General features: G+C 33.9%; 3 protein-coding genes and 1 non-coding gene across 6 annotated transcripts; 1 reads left to right on the top strand and 3 right to left on the bottom strand.

The window, feature by feature from the left end:
* Nucleotides 1–4,883: 4,883 nt before the first annotated feature.
* On the bottom strand, nucleotides 4,884–4,991 carry LOC113044827 (U6 spliceosomal RNA). Its single transcript, XR_003275933.1, has one exon. It is a non-coding gene; the product is annotated as a U6 spliceosomal RNA (small nuclear RNA).
* Nucleotides 4,992–5,610: 619 nt separating this feature from the next.
* On the top strand, nucleotides 5,611–13,130 carry LOC113044524 (chromosome transmission fidelity protein 18 homolog). Of its 3 annotated transcripts, XM_026204599.1 has the most exons (7): nucleotides 5,611–5,808; nucleotides 6,441–6,509; nucleotides 7,866–8,014; nucleotides 8,453–8,581; nucleotides 10,926–11,064; nucleotides 11,653–11,741; nucleotides 13,000–13,130. In XM_026204599.1, exons 1-6 carry the CDS (start codon nucleotides 5,793–5,795, stop codon nucleotides 11,664–11,666), a joined length of 516 nt encoding a protein of 171 aa, XP_026060384.1. In that variant the 5' UTR covers nucleotides 5,611–5,792; the 3' UTR covers nucleotides 11,667–11,741; nucleotides 13,000–13,130. The 3 variants fall into 3 exon arrangements, with proteins under 3 accessions (XP_026060384.1, XP_026060382.1, XP_026060383.1); XM_026204597.1 differs by lacking the exons at nucleotides 10,926–11,064; nucleotides 11,653–11,741; nucleotides 13,000–13,130 and adding an exon at nucleotides 9,955–10,332 and having other exon boundaries at nucleotides 8,453–9,127; XM_026204598.1 differs by lacking the exons at nucleotides 7,866–8,014; nucleotides 10,926–11,064; nucleotides 11,653–11,741; nucleotides 13,000–13,130 and adding an exon at nucleotides 9,955–10,332 and having other exon boundaries at nucleotides 6,441–6,619; nucleotides 8,453–9,127.
* Nucleotides 13,131–13,495: 365 nt separating this feature from the next.
* gng13a (guanine nucleotide binding protein (G protein), gamma 13a) lies at nucleotides 13,496–14,378 on the bottom strand. Its single transcript, XM_026204601.1, has 3 exons — nucleotides 14,178–14,378; nucleotides 13,949–14,046; nucleotides 13,496–13,629 (listed from the first exon to the last, which is right to left on the bottom strand). Exons 2-3 carry the CDS (start codon nucleotides 14,044–14,046, stop codon nucleotides 13,524–13,526), a joined length of 204 nt encoding a protein of 67 aa, XP_026060386.1. The 5' UTR covers nucleotides 14,178–14,378; the 3' UTR covers nucleotides 13,496–13,523.
* A 476-nt stretch (nucleotides 14,379–14,854) lies between these two features.
* LOC113044803 (proline-rich protein 18) lies at nucleotides 14,855–16,649 on the bottom strand. The gene has a single exon (XM_026204974.1). The coding sequence runs from the start codon at nucleotides 16,391–16,393 to the stop codon at nucleotides 15,530–15,532; it is 864 nt and encodes a 287-aa protein (XP_026060759.1). The 5' UTR covers nucleotides 16,394–16,649; the 3' UTR covers nucleotides 14,855–15,529.
* Between the last annotated feature and the right edge of the window lie 4,633 nt (nucleotides 16,650–21,282).

Below are 21,282 nucleotides of genomic sequence, written 5' to 3'. Positions count from 1 at the left end.
GTACTAGTGTCTTTTGTAAAGTTACTAGTACTTATTCATTAGATACTAGTACTTAATCATTAGATACTAGTACTTATTCCAATAGTGACTAGTATTTAATTAAACTACCCGTGTTAACAAAAAATAGAACTAGTACTTATTTTTTAGTTACTAGTGACTTTTTAGACCAGAGATATCCTGAACTTAATAGATACTAGTACTTTTTAAATTTGCATTTCTGCCCAGTATGGTAATTGTATGTTGAATATTAATGAGCCAACAACATATAGGAGAGAGATTAATCAGGAAACAGAAACAAGGAGATGGATGTACTTCTTTTTAGAAAACCAAATAGAAAAGAAACAATTATTTTTTTACACAAGCACATTGAAAACGTATTTTTGTCAGTTTTTAACTGTAATTTCATAAATATAGTAGCCTAATGTGTTTGATGGTCTTTGAGTGACCTCTGCTGGCAGGATGGAGATACGACACCAATTGTATTAGCTGTTATTTTCCTATTTTTCCTCCAGTAAAAACAATAAATATGATACACAAGCTGTATGTTAATTTTTTTTTTTTCATATACAGTCTTGCCCAAAAATATGGACACCCTTGGTAAACATGATCAAAGAAGCCTGTGAAAATTAATCTGCATTGTTAATCTTTTTGATCTTTTATTTTAAAAATTCACAAAAATCTAACCTTTCTTTGGATAATAATAATTTAAAATGGGGGAAATATCATTATGATATAAATGTTTTTTCTACAATACACATTGGCCACAATTAAGAACACCCTTAGAAATTCTTATGAGTAAAATAACTCTAAAGTATATATTCCCAGTCATATTCACAATTTTGAGCACTCCAGAGTGATTATGAACATGAAATTATCCAGCCATTGCTTCCTGTTTCACATAAATATAAAAAGAGGGAAAACAAAGCCCAAATGCCCTTAATCATCCATCACAATGAGAAAAACCAAAGAATATATTTCTGATGTGCAGCAAAAGATGATTGAGCTTCACAAATTAGAAAGTGACTGCAAGATGTGACTAACAAATGAGCTAGAGCAGTGAAAATCCCCATTTCCAACATCAGGGCAATAATTAAGAATTTCCAATCAACAGAAAATGTTACAAAACTGTCTGGAAGAGAAGATGGAAGATGTGTGTCTTTATCATCCTAATGCATGGTGAGGAGGTCAGTTTGAGTGGCTAAAGACTCTCCAGGGATCACAGCTGTTATTGCAGAAAATAGTTGAGTCTCGGGCTCAGAAAACCTTTAAAAAAATTGTCAAACAGCACCTACATCACCACATGTTGTTTGGGATGGTTACAATAAAAATTATCCTAGCTCATCCAAAAACAAACTAAAACATATTAATTTATCAGACATGACTGGAACTTCAAATGGGACTGGCTTCTATGGTCAGATGAAACTAAAAAAATAGCTTTTTAGCTGCAAACACTCAAGATGGGTTTGGTGAACACAGAGATAAAAAGTAAACCATATGTACAATGAAATATACTGCTCTATTTTTGATGTTGTGTGCCTATATTTCTGCTGGAGGTCCTGGACATCTTGTTTAGATACATGGCATCTTTGATTATATCAAATACCAACAGATAAAAAACCAAAAAGTGACTGACTCTGTTAGAAATCTTATAATGACCATGTTTGGATCACAATCAAACACAAACCTCAAAAACAACACAATAATGGGTCACTGAGCACAAAACCAAGCTTCTTCTATAGCCTTTTCCAGTCCTCTGACCTGAACCCTACAGAAAATGAGAGGAGTGAACTGAAGAGGAGAAGCTGGGAATCTGAAGGGTCTGGAGTGATTCTGGATGAAGGAATGGTCTCTGATCTCTTGTCAGGTGTTCTCTAATCTCATCAGGCATTATAGGAGAAAATGTAGAGCTGTTAAACTGGCAAATGGAGGTTTAAAGAATAATTCAATAAAAGGGTGTCCTTAATTTTGGCCAATGTGCATTAGAGAAAAATATTTTTTTATAATAATATTTCCCCCCATTTTAAATTCTTATTATTCAATGAAAGGTTAGAATTTTTAGAATTTTTTTGATAAAAGATCAAAAGGATTAACAATGCAGATTAATTTTCACAGCCTTCTTTATCATCATATATACCAAAGCTGTCCATATTTTTGGGCATGACTGTAGCACTGGTGCTGCAGACACTGAATGTTTTTACATTAATATTCTGTACAGGGCACCCAAAATCTGTGACAATTCGTGGAGTGCAATTACTGTGAAGACAGGACCAGACTAGAGGAATTCTAGTGCCTACGGTGAAGTGCCTAAGGGGAAGTGAGCCCACTAGTGGACACCCAGGGAAACAGAGACTAGACAGCGTGACAAAATCCAAACCTTGTGGTTTTCAGACAAACATTTTCTTTATTTGAAAAGAAGGCCAAAAGGTATAAATAAAAAATTATAATAATAAAACACCAGGTTTGCTGTACTTGAAGGGCTGCACAATTTTGCCCAATGTTTTTTTTATTTTTTAGTAAATATATATATATATATATATATATATATATATATATATATATATATATATATATATATATATATATATATATATATATATATATATATATATATATATATACATCAATAAAACTAATAATGGTTATGGTTATTAATTCTAAATAAAAACACTAAACAAAATAAGGAACATTACTTTTGTAATAACACTATTTCACTATAATATACAAAACTGAGAAGCCTATACAAGACTAAATATAAATATAGCTGCAAAAAAATGCACACTTCTATAGTAGAACATAAGGAATTGCAATTTTTTTACCTCAAAGTTCTTAATTATTTTAGCTATTTTTACTCAAATTAGGATTTTGCAAGCAATAATGAGTACTCAATGAATTTATTTTTAATTCATACTCGTCGCCGGAGGGCGCCCTCGCGCAGAAACTCTACAAGTGAGACTCACTGATGAAGTTCCAGGAAACTCAGCTTTCACTGTAGATGTAGCTGAATAACATTCAGATAGACGTTTTACTGATGAAACTTGATGAAAATAAACAATTACTGTGACAATATATGCTTTTATCTCTGCTCTTCAAACCATCGCGCGTATTTTTATGAGAATAAAGTTTAAAACGCAATCCTAATGCAAATTTATTCTGCGTGTTGTATTACCATGTGGACTCTGATTGGACGGTGGAGAGGTAATCATGTTTATGTAATGATCTGTTTAAATGAAGATATCTCCAAATGCATTCTTACTAGTTCTTAATGAGGTTGAAGATATCTCCAAACGAACAGGGACTCGGAGTTATTCTGTTTTTGATATCATCTTTTAATTTCTGACTAGTAATTATTGCAATTGTATCTAGTATCTATTTAAATATAACTAGTAAGTATTCATTAGATACTAGAACTTATGTTTTAGATACTGGTACTTATTCATTAGATACTAGTTCTTATTTAATAGATACTAGTAGTTATTCATTAGGTACCAGTTCTTATTCTTTAGACACTAGTACCTTTTTTAATCACTACTAGTAACTATTCTTATCTTACTAGTCAGATCTGCCTTTTCACTCGTCTTATGTTATGACTAGTCCAAATGGCTACAGTAGAGTTCAACAAAAAAAATTACTAGTAAAATAAAAAATCATACTAGTAACATTTAGAATAAGTACTAGTATATAATAAATGTGTACTAGTGTCTATTAAATAAGTACTAGTATTTATTTTATTAGGTACTAGTATCTAATGAATGAGAACTAGTTTTTAATAAATAAGCACTAGTACCTAATTAATAAGTACTAGTATCTAAAAAATAAGTACTAGTATCTAATTGATAAGAACTAGTATCTAATAATAAGTACTAGTATCTAATGAATAAGTACTAGTGTCTATTTAATAAGTAATAGTATCTAATGAATGAGTACTAGTATCTAAAAAATACACACTAGTACCTAATGAATAACTACTAGTACATAAAAATTAAGTACTAGTCACTAGTGGAATACATACTAGTCAAAACTCAATAGTTGATATCTCAATGACAGATCCCCATAGAAGTCAATAGCAAAAAATTTAAATTTGTTACTAGTAACAATATAAAAGTTACTAGTCACTATTGAATTAAGTACTAGTATCTAATGAATAAGTACTAGTGCCTAATAAATAAATACTAGTATCTAATAAATAAGTACTAGTATTTAATCAATAATTACTAGTATCTAATTAATAAATACTAGTACCTAATAAATAAGCACTAGTATATAATGAATAAGTACTAGTACCTAATAAATAAGCACTAGTATATAATGAATAAGTACTAGTATCTCATGATTAAGCACTAGTATCTAATGATTAAGTACTAGTAACTTTACAAAAGACACTAGTGCCTAAAGAATAAGCACTAGTACCGAAAGAATAAGCACTAGTACCTAATGAATAAGTACTAGTACTTAATGGAAAAGATACTAGTATCTAAAAAATACGTACTAGTAACTTGGAAAAAGATACTAGTACAGCTTAAAGAATAAATGTCAAAAAGGCTTTCCATACAAATTATAATTACATACCATGAGCTCTGCTGCCCTCTTGTGCAACATTTTTAACATCAAGCCCACTAAACGATAACCCACTAATACAGTTTAAAAAGATCTACATAAATGTGTGTTTGTGTGTATAAAATATAGCCTATATATGTGTATTAAAAATATGTGAGCGGTTGTCTTTGCAACAAGTTGTAGATAGATGTGTATCTCCTAATTATTGTTTTTTGTATTCGCTGTAATATCAACGACTACAGCAGTTACTTGAACGGACTTTAGTTAATTTAATTAAGGATTAGAAACGACTGCAAGCACTTGTGAAAAAGAATATGTGGCAAATCGCAAAAGATTGGATACGCTTCACGATTATGCGTGTCATCTTTGCGCAAGGGACCATGCTAATCTTCTCTGTATCGATCCAATTTTAGTATATGTGTTATTTCAAACAACACAAATCTCTAGAGGAACATGCCAGAATATATAGATCAGATATTGGCTATTAAAGCACACGATGGTAGCAAAAAGCTTAGACAACAAATTAATTATATAACAAGTTTTTTTATATCGTAGAGCGGTATAGGGAAAATCTGGAGTACATTTAAAATAATAAAAACAAAATGTTTAGGAGGGTTTACTCCCCTTAAATGTGAGCGTTCTGGGACATATGCAAAACAGTTGCGTTCCAGCGGAATGATTGGATAATTCTGTTTGTCTTATTTACATAAAACCCGCCCCCTCATTCTGTCTGCAATTTAGATTAAATTAGAAGCAAGGGAAACGAGGGAATGGCATATTTGATTAAAAGTTTAATTAAATGCTGTTTACCATGCACGCATATAATTGGTTTAGTGCATACAGTAGTAAGGAAATTACATTATTTTATCTATTGTAAATTTGCAATTATAATACATTGGAAAAGGACAGTTCAGAAAAGGCTGATTATAGAGTTTTCAAGCAAGCAATTTTCTAATATAAATGTTAAATTGTTGTATTTTCCTTTGTTTATTTAATTGACCATGTCCATACAGGACTTTTATCGCGTGGATGTAGGTCTTACAATGGAACCGGAAGTACATTTACATACAAATATATATTCCGCGAAAAATTCTGTTGTTGATGTGCGCTCTACTGCTTGTTTATTCGTATGTCAGGTCAAATGTACATTTCCTGTTAAAACATTCAAGAGACCGCAAACATGGACGAATATGATGAAATGTACGGGATTGAAGATTATTTTGAGAAACTAGGAAGTCATGGCTGAAATGAAACGTAAGTTTGAGTTAATATCGATCTTAAGTCTCTGTCTAATGGTATAACCACCGACTGCTCCTCATAAAAGTGTTTTAATAAAGTTTACCTCGCATTTGTGTGTGTGTGTCATGTCTTAAATACCATAGTAGTACCACGGTATTCACTGAAGAATAAAATATCTGAATGCAATTGCTCTTTTTTAGTCTCAGAAAAGGATTCATGATATTGTCTTGAGATACATTTTGCAACATTTGTGTGTGTGTGTGGGTGTGTAGCCTACATATAAATATGAATATAAGTATAAATAAAATAAAAATATATATATATATACATAAGTATTGAAACAGTAAAGACAAAATTGCTCTGCTTGCTGTGGAGTCAATAAATCTGTAAATATGTTTAAAGATGAATATGACACAAAACTACACATTGTCATATTCTATTATTGGGTGTCAACACTCTTATTATTTGGGTCAACACACACACGTATTACGAACTAAGATCAAATTATATATATACATATGTATGTATATGCATATCTATATATATTTACTAAACATTGTTGGAAAATTATTATAGTGTAATAATAACATAATTAAAACAGCTTGTTAATTTTGAACGTATGAATGAATGTTTCTGTATGTATGTAGGCGAACATCCTTCAAGTGTAGGCAGTAAGAAGCCGATTCCACAGACGTTTGAGGAAGCCATTGTGTCCGGTGATGTGCCATTGAGAAAATCAGTAAATAAACCGTGTCCTGAGAGCATCTCACCTCCAGTGTGTGAGGAGGAGGAATCTCTGAATAAGTGCATTACAGGGGATTCTCATGTAATAAAACAATAATTCAGAGCTACACTATCATTCAAAAATTTGATGTCAGTGAGATTTTTATTTATTGGTTTTGAAAGTCTTTTATGCTCACCAAGACTATTACAATTTTAAATAACTTTTCTATTTTAGTATATTTTAATATGTAATTTATTAATGTGATGGCAAAGCTGAATTACTCCAGTCTTGATCTTTGTTACATGATCCTTCAGAAATCATTACAGTATGCTGATTTTGCTTAAGTATGCCTAACATTTATTATTATCAGTGTTGAAAACATAATATTTTTGTGGAAACCATAAGAAGTCTTTTTCAGGATTCTATGATGAATAGAAATTAATTTTTTAGCATTTTTTTGCAATATTATATGCTTTTATTGTAACTTTTGCTCAACTTAATGCATCAGTGTTGTATAAAAGTGTTAATTTCTTAAAAAAAAAAACCCGTTCCAAACCCGTAAGACCTCCTTTTATCTTTGGAACGCAGTTTAAGATATTTTAGATTTAGTCGGAGAGCTCTCAGTCCCTCCATTGAAACTGTGTGAACAATATACTGTCCATGTCCAGAAAGGTAAGAAAAACATCATCAAAGTAGTCCATGTGACATCAGAGGGTCAGTTAGAATTTGTTGAAACACCGAAAATAAATTTGTCCAAAAATAAAAATTGCGAAGACAATGGTCTTCTTTTCCTGGTCTGTTGTGAATGCGTTCAGTGGCGCTGTTGACGTTCGAGGCTGCTGACGTGTTATCTCTGTTATTGGGCACGCCAGATAACACATCAGCAGTGCTAAAACAAATTGCATATCATATGTACCATGATTGGTGTTGACTGCAGTTTTCAATACCAATTTTTTTGATATGGCAGAAAATACAAATATGCTTATGAACTCCTTTATGTAAAAGGCGCTACAGTCAATTGCAGCAGTAAAATTGTTGATTTGAGCCACTTTGCAAGTTTCCATCATGTACCAAAGTCGAGCCCTTTGAAGATAGTCAGTCATCTCAAGTGTTCTAGGAAGAAAAGAAAGTTAAGAAGAAAAAAATGGGCCAATTTTAAAGCACATTCAGATAACTAGCCAATCAGAAACACTCTAACAGGATAAATGATTTTGTGTGTCAGGGTTAGCTGATATCAGATAGGATGACATCTTTATATAATGATAATAAACTCTTAACATTTATCATTTTTATTGTGAAAGGAAAGTGGTAATAAATGTCATATGAATTAATATAAATTCATTTTTAGGCTTTCACCAAAGTCAGCACTCCAGGAATGCCCTTCTTGCCATGTTGAATGACATCCCACCCGCTATACAGAGCCGAATTTCTATGAGCAGTCTCTGTTTGGACATCCTCAGCCTTCTCCTGGAGCTCATCTCCCCCAAACTGAAGCCGGTGAGTGATTTTGAAGTCTGCAGCGTAAAAGAACAAGAATGTGGCTAACTATGATTATGATTGCTTGTAAGGTACTCAGCTTCTCAAAAGTTTGGATTCAGATTTGTTTTTATTTTCTTTTTGAAAAACAAACAAACAAACAATAAAATAAATTAAGCAAGAACACATGAAATTGACGTGATCAAGACATTTATAATGTTACAAAATGTTTCCATTTGTTTCCAAAAATACTGTTTTCAACTTGAGCAACAGATTGCAGTATATTAGAATGATTTCTGAAAAATCATGTGACACTGAAGACTGGAGTAATGTAACAGAAAAAGGTTATTTTAAAATGAAATAAAATTTCACAATATTACCATTTTTACTGTATATTTTAGTTTTACAATTAATTTCATTCTTGGTGGATTGTGGTGGATAGTGATGTTTTTCTTACAGGTCAATCCTCAGCTTTACAGCACTAGGGAGAAGCAGCAGCTCTATGATTTGATTGACACCATGATCAACTTCAACCTGACTTATAGACAGGACCGCACAGTAGAGGGACAGTACACTTGTTCTGGAGCCGTGAGTACATGCACATACACAAACAACTTTACCCTGATCTACAGACATATTGTTCTGTTGGCACTTAAGTTATGCATCTCAGACTTCATCACAAGAATACACAATAACACACACAGAGATTCTGCATCTGTTTACGTGTTCATCACGATTTATGAGAGATTAAGCTGCATCTCCAGATTATTGTCTCTCCCTCCCCTACTCTTCCCCATTTTTATTATTCTTCGTCCACTGTTTCACTTTGGCGATTCTCTCAGATGAGAACTTGGAGGTTTTGTGTTACTTGCCTCATTGCATGGATGCACATGCTCATCACTTAAATATTTACAAAGACCTACAATCCTCTCTGTGGCTTACCGTGTCCTAGCACTCACAATGATTGAGGGGAGTGATGCTGACAGTGTTCACAAACAAGCTTTGACAGTCATGTGTGGAGCACTTGCTGCTAACCCTTTAAAAGTCTTCTTGGTGGAGCTAAAGGTGGATAAAAACCTGGAGTGAGAAGATAACCAAGGGAACACTTTGGGCCATTGGATTGGTTTTCAGACGGTGAGTTCAAGCTAGAACAGAAGAAGAGCATCTCTGTTCATCCTGTACGTTTACCTCTTATTCATTGAGCATTCAAGTTTTTCAATGTTTGTATTTCTGTAAAACAGACTAACCTAGTAATGGTCGATTCTGAAATGGCTAATGTCTAATGAAATGCAGATGCATACATCCACTACTGTTCAAAAAGTCTCTTATGCCCACCAAGGCTGCATGTATTTATGCAGTAAAAATAGTACTATTGGAAAATAGTATTAGTTTTCTATTTCGATATATTTTCAAATTTTATTAGCCTAATTCCTGCTGAATTCTCAGCAGCCATTACTCCAATCTTCAGTGTGACATGACATTGTGTTGTTTAACATTTTGTGGAAACCATGATGCACTTTTTCAGGATTCTTAATGCAGTCAATGCATCCTTTCTGAATAAACAAATTAATTTCTTTACTGTTCATTTCTTACTGTTTTTAGTTTAAAACTCTAGTGTTTTCACATAAAATACACAAAATGTAATTTTATGTAACAAAGAGTAATATTTACTTAATTCTTTGCTGTAGAGGTTTCTATCAGCGTTTTTTTTGTTGTTGTTGTTCTGATCCCAGAATCAGTGTTTTGTGTTGAAACAGACAGTTCAAAATAACAGCTTTTTTGAAAGTGAATCAAACTGAATGAACCAAATGAATAAGCCGGTTAATTGTATGTTGATAATATTGAACTGAAATATATCTAACCCTACTAGTTTAGATTAGATAGGGCAAATATAACATGTTTCTGAAGTTTCTTACTGATATACACGTGTGTTTGTGTTCTCTCTGTGCTTGGTGCTGTAGAATGATGCAGCAGTCGTTCCTGCAGGCCCGCTGCGAGGAGACGCTGGTCACTTCGGATTGGGGGATTCCTCTGCTGGTCGCCCTGTTGCTGCTTCTGCTTGTTTATGCCTTCCTGTATCTTCCTGCCATCTCTTATCGAGCTCTGCTTCAACAAGTGCTGAGTAACCACACTGAAGCCATGCCACTGGAAAATAACAAGACAGACTGAGGATTGTACAATTCCCATGCCAAATGTTGAATGACAGTGAAAGCTAACTGCATTTCCATTGCATTGAGGAGAAATGGTTCAGCATTGTTAACCAAGAGCAGGCCTGAAGGGAAGAAACAATCACATCTCACTTTTGTAATTAATACACAGCAAGCATTTATATATATATATATATATATATATATATATATATATATATATATATATATATATATATATATATATATATATATATATATATATGTGAAGTCTTCTTTTGTTTTCATGTGAGATGCAATGTCATATCAGCAGCATAGATATATTGAAGTATCTGCCAACCTTTCATTGCTGTCCTGTTCTCTCGAAATGGAAGAATTAATTTATTTTAGTGTGAAAACAAACTTGTGAACTGCTCCATACTGCTCCACAGAACATTCTCCAACTGTCCTAGAGAAATGACTTTGTGTACGTGACCAGGAATACCCCGCACAACTAATCCTGCGTTTGGATTTTCATCTGCTTGTGTGTATTGCACATATTGTTTAATTTACTTCTATTCCTGGAAGAGTGTTTCACCTTCTGAGTAAGACGGATTATTGAGGTCACCCGCTTTCCACTCTTTAACCATCTCATCTTCATTTATATCCCTCCTCGTTAGATTCCCTTGTTTGGGTTCTCTTTGGAGTATAATAAAATGTTATGCAAACGTTTATGCTGTCATTATATTTAGCTGTTTTCATGGACTTGTCGTACATTAAATGACCTGTGTGTGTTTCCACAATAGTGTAGAAGATGTGGTGCATTTTCCGGGTTTGCCTTCGTGGAGACAGTTAACTTATCAGGTGAAGCAGCTGATTGCCAAGGAGACAGAACTGGAGAGGATGAGGAGGGTGGAGAAAGCCCAGCAGAAAGAAACCCACAAGGTCAAATTCACACACACACACACACACACACACACACACACACACACACACACACACACACACAGCCTGTGCACAAATATGCACTTTTAAAAAGACAATTAAATCGGTTATAGGAGTTTTTTTTTTCTGAAAGTTTGATGCTTTGCTTTCAAGTATGTGTTTTTTTTTATTATTATTTTGTATGGTTGTAGTTGTGTGTGTGTCACAGACACTTGTTTCACCATTCATTTGTAGTGTAAACTGTACTTTTACATGCACTTTGATAATTTTCAGTTTGACTGAAATATCATGACTTTGGAAATGTTTACTGTTTTGTCTTAACTACAGTTGTACTTTTTTGTGGTGTTGAACTGACAGACCTCTATAATATAACTGTATCTTGACTTCATCTAGTATGGACACTAGACAGCAGTGAAAAACATTTCATATATTTAATCCTTTATATATTGTCATGTATACTTACTTAGATAGATGTTAACCCCTAATAAAGGTTACAACTATACAATGTACAATGTGCAGAGCTGTAGATAATCATGTTTTAATAAACGGGAATGTGCAGATTGCAAAGTATTTGTTCTGTGTGTTCAGGCAGAGGCAGTTAATAAAGTGCAGAAGTGAAGAAACAGACCAGCAGGAACCATCAGCAGAGGCTGGAGAATAGACTGTGGAAAAGCAGGGTAAAACATCTATATTAAACCATCTTAAATCCTTTACATCTGTCCTTAAACCTCCTATACTCCTATAAAAATCCCAAATTTATTTTCCTTAAGTGCAGTCCACCTTTAAATGAAATACTGTCATTCAATAAAAAAAGTGATTGCAAATGAGCCAAAAAAACAATAATATTTACATATTGCATTACTAGTTTAGTTTATTATTTGTAACCTAATTTAAATGCCAATTGTTTTTGCTCTGAAGTATTTAGTAAATTCTCCCCTTTATCCATTTTACAGTGATTCTGTGCCACCAGGTTATATGATTATCCTCATACTGCTTGACTTATGCTTCATAATAATCCAAGATTAATTGGGTTAATAGTGGATCAGGGTCGAAGTGCTCACACGTGATGACTTGTTTATTTATCCTTTCCATGTTTATAGCCTGAATTGGATTTCTTTGGTCTAGCCATTGTACCCAAGTGTGTTGTTGTTGTTTGTGTTTTTATATCTATATCTATATCTATATCTATATATATATATATATATATATATATATATATATATATAATGCATTAATTGATTAACTCCAACAATATATATATATATATATATATATATATATATATATATATATATATATATATATATATATATATATATATATATATATATATATATATATAATGCATTAATTGATTAACTCCAACAATTATTTCATTTTAATTTTTCATTATTATGAAAGTCCATTGCTCACTGGCTCTGAATAAACATACAGACAAATCATGGGTCACAGGAGGGGATGCTCCCGATCAAAGGCTAAGAATCAGCATTCACAAACCACTGTCAGTGATAAATAGTATATGAATAATTTATATATAATTATTTAATTATATATAATAATTAAATAATTTAATTACATTAATGTTATTAGTTGAGATTTAGGTTACAATAAATATTTTAACTACTACTATGTAAAAGAAACACTACTGTAAAAATCACTTTACTTGTTAAATTGTTTGTGAACCAAATGTTATTACACTTTTGTTCATATAGCAGTAGGCACAATACACTACTTTTCTGAATGCATTATTATTTTTGTGCATAACAATTTGATTAATCATGATTAAAACATTTAATCGTTGCCCAGCACTAATATATAGATATAGATATAGATATAGATATAGATAGATGCTTTTCATACTTTTATGCAATAGATCAAAATACAAGTCTTCTGTAACCCGAATGCTAAAAATTAACTGATCTCACCTTCCTGCAGGTGAAGATGGCAAAGGAGCTGGAGTGGTGCATATTGGTAAAGCCGTGGGTGACATTGACATATGGTTTTATTTAAATGAAGGTGTGTCAAATACAGTGCGCAGAAACGTTTACATTCGGGAGTTACTTTAAAGTGAAATGGTCAAGAAAGTGAATGAAGCCCATGTTCATTTACCACTTAAATCAATACATGAAAAACCCCAAATTTTCTGAACCTTGTACTGTAAAGTTAAAAAACAAACCTACAGATCTACAATATGTGAAAAAGAAAAAGCACCGGTTCCTCTTTTTGTTGTTGTTTTTTATTGTGTCCTTGTATAGTTCTTACACTTTTATAAATACACGTTTTCACTAAATAACAAGAGTTTTTATTATTTTTTTCACAATGTCATGGCATGATAAGCGTAAACAAGAAAGCAGATTTAAATTAGCATGTTTGTCTGTCCTAGTCAAAGTTGGGCAGTGTAACCATGACTGTGGGCGGAGTCACTCCTGCTGCCATAGTGATGAGTGACAGCTCCTGCGCTATATTATCACACATTTACTTGACTCCACCCACGGGTTGTCCTTCAGTACATCTGGATTCAGAAATGGATCCTCGTTCATTTTCTCCTCGATCCATTTAGTTAACCTGGAAATAAATGTATAGCAGGAGTATAGAACTTAACACACACACAAAAATATACTTATATAATATACTTTTGATATTTTCCGAGCAGATGTATTCAGATTTTTATACATGATGCTTATATTTTATATGTGAATACCATCTATATAAATTAAAATAATGAAGTGTGCATTAAAAAAGATAGATAATTATAATTTTTTTGTACCTATTTTTTTTATTTCTTCACTATTTTATGACAATTGTTTAAGGTTTACAGACTCCTAGTTGGAAATCACTGTTTTGAAACAAACCAAAGCAGTAGATTTGTAGGTTTGAAACTCACTCTGGAATCGTGACAGATGTTTTCTCTCTGTTAAACTGTAGCTGCTGCTTCAGACTGTCCACATGATTCTTCAGCTGAGTCTCATCTAGCTCATCCATCTGTAATACCATTGATCATGTTTCTTTTAATGTTACGTGCAAGTCTCAGAGATGAATTATGTCTAAATGATAGCTACGTAATTTTAATTTCAATATAAAATAATTGTATTTAAAATATACAATTGGCCTACCGTGCAAAGTTAAGTAGATTGTCAGGAGTCCTTCAGCAAAGTGGTTGAGTTTGAATGCTTTGTTCCACTTAAGAGGAGGGTGTTTAGTTTTTTCCCTTTTGTAAATTTCTGGTTTACACAAATGAGATTAAGATACACACCTATTTTTGAGGCTATGCTGCATTCAGACTTCTTTGTTAATCAAATGATCTCTCTGCGTCATGAGATGTAATGGGAGGGATGTTTAACTCACTGTATATCTATGTAAAATACATGCAAACTGCCCATTTGGCTTCAAATAGCAATTTCTAGTCTTTGCCAGAGAAAATTAACTACAGAATTAATGCTGTGATGTTATCACGAGACCACTTGTTGTTTTACATTTTGCAGTCACTTGATAACATCCATAAATGTTATTTAAATGTCATAATCAAGTCAGTGTGTTTGCCAAAAAGTTACATTTTATAGTTTTTTTAATTGAATTGTAGTTGTAGCATTTAAACAGTAACTTTTACAACAGTTCGGTACATAAACTACCAGATTTTATTGAATCGATCCATCATAGGAATAAATTGTATTTTAAAATAGTGTTTAAAAGATTTTTATTGTAATAATATTGCAAAATGTTACTGTTTTTCATATTTTAGTAAATGTAATCTAAAGCAACTTGCAAGAGGGAACATGTTGGAGAGCTCTACTTCCTGTCATGTCTACTTGGGATTGATTCAGTAGTAGAAACCGTAGTGTTTGCTGTTTGTTTACAAGTGAAAGCAACTCTCTGTTAATGAGATCAAGAAGTGCTACGAGTGAGCGATGTTTTTAGTTGCTAAGTCTGTCTAAATCATGTCCCTTAAGCCACTTATAGTAACAGCAAAGTCCCTGTAATGCACAATGTGTCCACAAGAATGGTGATAGACTGAGATGTTAGCCAGACCAGTGACTTCATGACATAATGCATTTGACAAATAGGATTTAAATTGCATTCAAGCAATGCATTTTAGTTTTAGTTCATGCATTCGCTGGGAATCAAACCTATGAACATGGCTTTGGCCAATAATTCTGTCCATTAACAGTACATTTTATTTTAGTCCAGTCTAAAATATACCAGTAGCCTTGACAACAAATTTTCATTGTGAAATGTAAACATTGGACATTCAAATTGTTTACAGTAGGTGTTGCAATTATATGTACATCCCATTTTCTGCAATTCAAACCAAGTAAAAATCAGCTATAAGGCACCCAGCTCTTCAGTTGCTGGGATGGACATCAGCCACTGCAGGACGCATATCAGTCGACCACTACTCAAAACTACCACCTTTCTCAAGTCAGCACAAGTAAAAGGTCACGCAGTGTCCGATCTGTTAAATGCTCTTCTAGCTGATTTTGTCCACTCTACCCAGGACTGTAGCTCCAGAAGCGTTCTTGACCCCTCGTAGCCACTCAGAACATTTCAGCAGAACGCTCTGATCCACACTCTCTTCATCTTCCTCATATTCCACGTCATCGTATCGGTGATGCTCGTTTAGAAGAGAGATCTTCAAAAGTGGAATGTTGGATCGAGAACCTGGCTTGGCAGACAGACGGTCTTTCTGGTGTTGTGCTGTTATGTTGCCGCGGATGGCACGGAGCTGCTTCTCACGGCTACGTTTCTGCAGGAGCAAGGTGGCCTCAGGAGTCAAGTTGAGAGAGAAGTTAGATTCACTATTCAGTCCATGGCCTGATCCTGATGAAGCCTGTGGACTAAAAGAGCTTGTGGGAATGTTTGTTGCTGAAACCGGAAACGTCTCCTTGCTTGAGGATTTCACTGAGGTTGTTGCCAAATTGGTTGTAGAGGTACTATTGCCAGAAGTACTTTTCGAAGAAGTTGGTGTCGAGGAACCCAAAGGATCAGTGGGTCTTGAAGTCATAATCCAAGTGCTTTTACCCTCTATCCTCAAGCCAGAAGGGGCTCGACTGGTAGGTAGCTTACTTTTGTGTGGTGTGGCTTTCTTGCACCGTTCCTTCACAGAACTTCTTTGTTCCACGGTCTTGACCAGAATGACAGGTGACGGTCCTGAAAGTTTCTCTTTGCCTGAGCTAGGAAGACTCCGTGGTCTTGTCACAGGCGGGAAAGGCATCTTCACCAGATAGAGCAGCACGTAGGACAAGAATTCGGTTTTGGAGGTGTAGCGCGACAGAAAAGGGTCTTGATCTTTTGCATGTTTAGGGCTACCTGTTATTTCCAGAGCCCCCAACATCCACTTCTTTCCTCAGACACAGCCACTGCAGAAATAGCATGAAGGAATAGTTTAGCTCTTTATAGGGTGCTGGGAAAGGGGCTTGGCAAAGGCATGATGTGCGGATCCTCTGAAGAAGGTAAGCCTAACACGTGCAGCTTAGAGTTGCATAACGGACTGAGATGTAAACATTCACTGCAGTAGTTGCAGTCTTGCTGGACTGTAAGATTGTTAGGGTTATAATAATCTAATAATCTTAGTCACATTAGTTAAACCATCTTTTGTGGGACAAATGATGATAAAATACACAATCCCTACATAGCTGACTGCAATAAAGGGTTTGGTGTTGTGTATACATTGCAATTTAAGATTGAAAAGACAGGCCTAGAGTTCTGTCCATTACTGTAGATCAAAGTGCTTGTCAAGCACTAGTATGTGTATCTGATCCACACGTGTCTAAGCGTTTTCCCCAATTAAAGGATTTAGGGGTTTACAGAACCTAATCTGTTTAAGAGGTCACGTAATCTTTCTCACACCCAGCCTATTACTTTATTTTCAGGAAAAGGGTCTTCCATGCAGAAAGATTGTCATTAAAACCTGATTATGACAGCATGCAGTAGGTTATGCAGGAAAGTGAGGATGTCATAACTTGTTATAAATCAGGCAGGAGAGTCTTTTGTAGGCAATGATGTCAATTCATAGCTCTGGATAATAAATTGATTATCACTTTTAGGAGTGAAAGAGTAAAAAACTACTACATAAGACTGAGATCCAACCTGAATGATGATAACAACACAGAATAATGTGAATTCAGTAGGCTAGTGCTCATCAAAACCTTTTAACAGTTTATTTTTACAGACTTTATGTTTTAGTCAACAAAACCTTTTCTCTCTGGAAACCATGTCAGTTTCAGTTTAAATTATTTTAAGTTCAATTTTCAGAATTATAAACATCGAATACCAACACGTGAAATTAAATTAAGAAAATGCCTGGGAATGTTGAATAACAAATATATAATAGGATTATAAAAGCGTGACAGTAAACTTTTCGCAGTATTGTTTTATATTAATGTCCGTTAAAACAAGAATGTCAACAAAACAACAGTTTTTAGAGCCAGTGTCTCCAAAACTGTTTAATTATGACAGACAACAATGCATCATAAGATTGTCGTGTTTGTAGTGTGTTCCAGGGGCTTAGATTATACATATATATATTTCTTACCTAGTGGAGTAATAGTAATAAATGTGTAAATAAAAGGGAAATACTCACAAAGTTGGCTAAACCTACCTCAAATTAGTACTTAATGGTTTGATTCCACAACCGATAACATAAAACCTATAAAAGACAATACATAATTTACTGTAGGTGTCATAAAATGTAAATTTGACTAATTTGAGAAATTTTCTATTGTGCGTCTAATTTGGCTGAGATTTAATCATTTTGGATGTGTAAGTTCAGATGTGATGGATTCTGATCTGTATAGAGAGTCTAACCCTGTAGGTGAGTGCACTTTTCCCATGTCACACACTGCTCCCCCTCACTCACAATCACCATCATACTGGTAAATAGCTTCCCACCCATCCCAACTGCGTGCTTTTATTTTTTCCTTCATAAGTTATAGACTCCAGAGCTATGACTAAATCCACCTGTGCCATGCTGGGCACTTTATGAATCTACTCTCCTTGAGTACTGTGAATCAGCAGAGATGTACAGGGACCATCTTCACTTTTTAGTGTTCACATTTATAGTGATATTTTAATGCTTTCAAATAAATTTTTAGTTATGACGGAATTTTGAACGAATCCATTTCAACGTATTCTTTAAAATAATTTAATTAACATTCATAATGATGTTTTAATGCTTTAAAATCTTTAGCTATTATATAAATGTTAAATTAATCAATTATTTACACAGATTCTGTTAAAATAATTTGATCAAATTTGCAAACCACTCTGCTCTATACGAGAAAGCTTGTTTTCCTGTTTTTGACAAGATTACTGAAAAACATGATAAATAATATATAATTCTTTTTTTTTTAAATAATTGGTAACAAATTTATATCAACAATTATTAAAACAAAAAAATCTTATGGCTCAATCAAAAATCATTTTAAATGTTCCAAAACAACTAAATCATTCCACTGTAAGAAAAAAACCCATTATAAAAAGCACTATGTAACTAAAATATATTTTATATGACAAAAATAAAACATGATGCCTTACAGGACTTCTGCAAATACATGACTGTTTCTCAAAGGAATTCACTGAATATAACTAGGTAAAATGACAAATTCACTAAATAAAATTCCTGAGTTACCTTAAATAATCCCAGCACAACAAGCTCATCTCCACCTAAACATTTTTTCCAGCTGTGTGAGGTTATTGATGATGTCAGTGCTCGTCTCTTTTCTTTTTTAAATCCATGTTATGATGGGGGCGGAGCTCTTAAGAATTTGGGGAGGAGTCACACAACAAACATCATGGAATACTCAAAGGTACTCTCTGTATTTGAGTTTGGAAAGGCACCTAGGTCGGTAAATAAGGACAGAAAGTTGTCAGTGCACATATTTTAACATTACCAAGAAAGTACACAGGGGTGTTTTTGTCTCCAGACAGGTACAGCCGTAGTAATGGTATTATTGTGATGTTAAGGGATGCAGTAGGATCTTCTTCTTCAGATCCACTCCTCCCAGTCTCACATCAGACTCTGCTTCCGTCAGTGCATCAGCTGCTTCTCTAAACTCAAGGATGGTGCCAAGGGACTGGACAGAGAGAGGCGCATCTATAGCAGGTACAAAAAAAAGCTGTAACAGTATACTCCATGTTGCAAATACACCCCATAAATGTACAAAAGGACCTTTTGTTGTAGTCCCAGACGTGTTGACTCTAATTTACCTTCCAGTCTTCTTTATGCACTTACTGTATGTGTCTTCATTAGTAAGTAAAGAGTCATTCAGGAGACACTTTTATCCAAAGCAACAAACAACCCCACTTAAGTTAAATGACTGGCTCAAATGCACAATGGTGATGGCTCACTGTTCATTTCTTGTGGAGATCGAACCAGCAACTTTCCAATTACCAGCCCTAAATTTAAGCATAACACCATTATTAATCGGGAGTATGTTTGTTTCTTTGAAATTCATGTTAAAATCTCTGGGAAACCATCTGAGGAATCTTAATAAAGAAAAAAGTACCGTTATACTTAGATTTGAAATATTGATTTGTCACCTCATGGAGCTGGACTTAAAAACCATAAAAACCCTCATGCAAGAAGATACACTTACAGAAATGGACCGGTAGCTTGTTGTGCTGTTTAAGAGCTCATTCAGAATTGCTTTTTGTCAGCCCTAGGATCTCTATGTCCTCGAGGATTGAAACAGAATCATTCTCCACAGAGCTTTGTGTAAATACACACCTTCATTCTCCCTTCAGAAGCTGAAACAGACTCTCTGACCTGTGAGTGTGTGAGAAAGTATGAAGCACTACATTAAAAGACGTGTGTCTATAGGTGATATCAGTGTGTACTTTGGCAATGGACCCTTTACAACCAATACAAAAAAGAAATAAAAGTCTAAAGTCTGAGGGTGACAGAGAACAATACCTTCTGTGCTTTGCACACAATTACCTGCAGTAGGCCTACACAAGGCAAACATGTCATACTAAAGTTTGAACTCCATTAAAGGGATAGTTCACCCAAAAATTAAGATCTGATGTTTATCTGCTTACCCCCAGGGCATCCAAGATGTAGGTAACTAACTTTGTTTCTTCAGTTGAACAAACCAAGATTTTTAACTGAAACTGTTGCAGTCTATCACTCTTATAATGTAAGTAGATGGAAATCACGGCTAAAACATGCAATGAAATAAAAAAAAAACGTACACAAACAAAACCAAATTAAACCTTGCGGCTCATGACAAAACCTCATGACACAAAACAATTAATCTGTGCAAGAAACTGAACCATATTTATATAGTTTTTTTTTTACCATCTTATTCACGCAATGTCCGAACCCTTCTAAGCGTGTTCTCAAGCAGGCCATGAGGCGACGGCGTCTTCTTGCTTTATGGCGGATGGCAGAATTATAAGTGCATTACCTCCACCTATCTCTCAGGTGGAGCATTGACACTTCTAATTGAGATTGTAGATAGAGTGTGAAGTAAATAATGCAAGCCTGCAACCTGCCATAAAGCAAGACGACGACACCTCATGCACCTGCTTGAGAACACGCTCAGAAGAGTTCTAAAAGTTCCGGACATTGCATGAATAATCCAAACTAATATTTTACTAAGTTTTATTATTTCAAACTAAATTTGTTCTGTGGCCAAATTATTATTATTATTATTTAAATGCTACTTGACTGAAGAAGCAATTTTTTTTTTTTTTTACATTTAGTCTTTAGCACATATTTAATTAAGGATTCATTTATCCGTTTAGTTTTTGGAAATGCATTGAACATCTGCTTTGGTCAGCGTATGAGTTGTCTTTAAAGCTTTCATTATATATTTTTAGGTTACTTTTGTTAAAATGTTGCAATTAGTGTATAGGTTAAGAAAGTTTTTACAGATTTACAGAACAGCCGTGCATGGTAACGTTCAGATATACTTTCTCACTTTAAAAGGAATAATATGGTAAAAACATATACAGCTATCAGATCAAATAAAGTTCAGTCAGTATCTCATCTTATTTGTTCAGGAGAGGTCACATACGGTGTAGAGGTAATTAAACAACAGCAATTTAACATCTGTTTTGCTGAGCTCTTATCCAACTTTGCATAGACATGAAATGAGGCTTGACAAGACTGTGTTCACTCTCAACATTCATTTGTACAAAAATGTAGAGAAAAAAGGCTACTAAAAAACAAAACAAAACAAAAAACATCTGAACTCCAACAATACAATGTCAACAATAGAA

Source organism: Carassius auratus, chromosome 26, assembly GCF_003368295.1.
Source record: "Carassius auratus strain Wakin chromosome 26, ASM336829v1, whole genome shotgun sequence".
In the NCBI taxonomy this organism is placed as follows: Eukaryota; Metazoa; Chordata; class Actinopteri; order Cypriniformes; family Cyprinidae; genus Carassius; species Carassius auratus.
Note: the sequence above shows the minus strand (reverse complement) of the source record. Positions and strands in the feature narration are given on the sequence as shown.

Coding starts and splice junctions, on each gene's coding strand:
- LOC113044524 (XM_026204597.1), top strand. Junction 6,510..7,865: donor TGAGGAAGCCATTGTGTCCG/GTGATGTGCCAT, acceptor ATTCATTTTTAG/GCTTTCACCAAAGTCAGCAC. Junction 8,015..8,452: donor TCTCCCCCAAACTGAAGCCG/GTGAGTGATTTT, acceptor TTTTTCTTACAG/GTCAATCCTCAGCTTTACAG.
- gng13a (XM_026204601.1), bottom strand. CDS start 14,046: ATGGATGAGCTAGATGAGACTCAGCTGAAGAATCATGTGGACAGTCTG. Junction 13,630..13,948: donor ACATCTGTCACGATTCCAGA/GTGAGTTTCAAA, acceptor ATTTATTTCCAG/GTTAACTAAATGGATCGAGG.
- LOC113044803 (XM_026204974.1), bottom strand. CDS start 16,393: ATGTTGGGGGCTCTGGAAATAACAGGTAGCCCTAAACATGCAAAAGAT.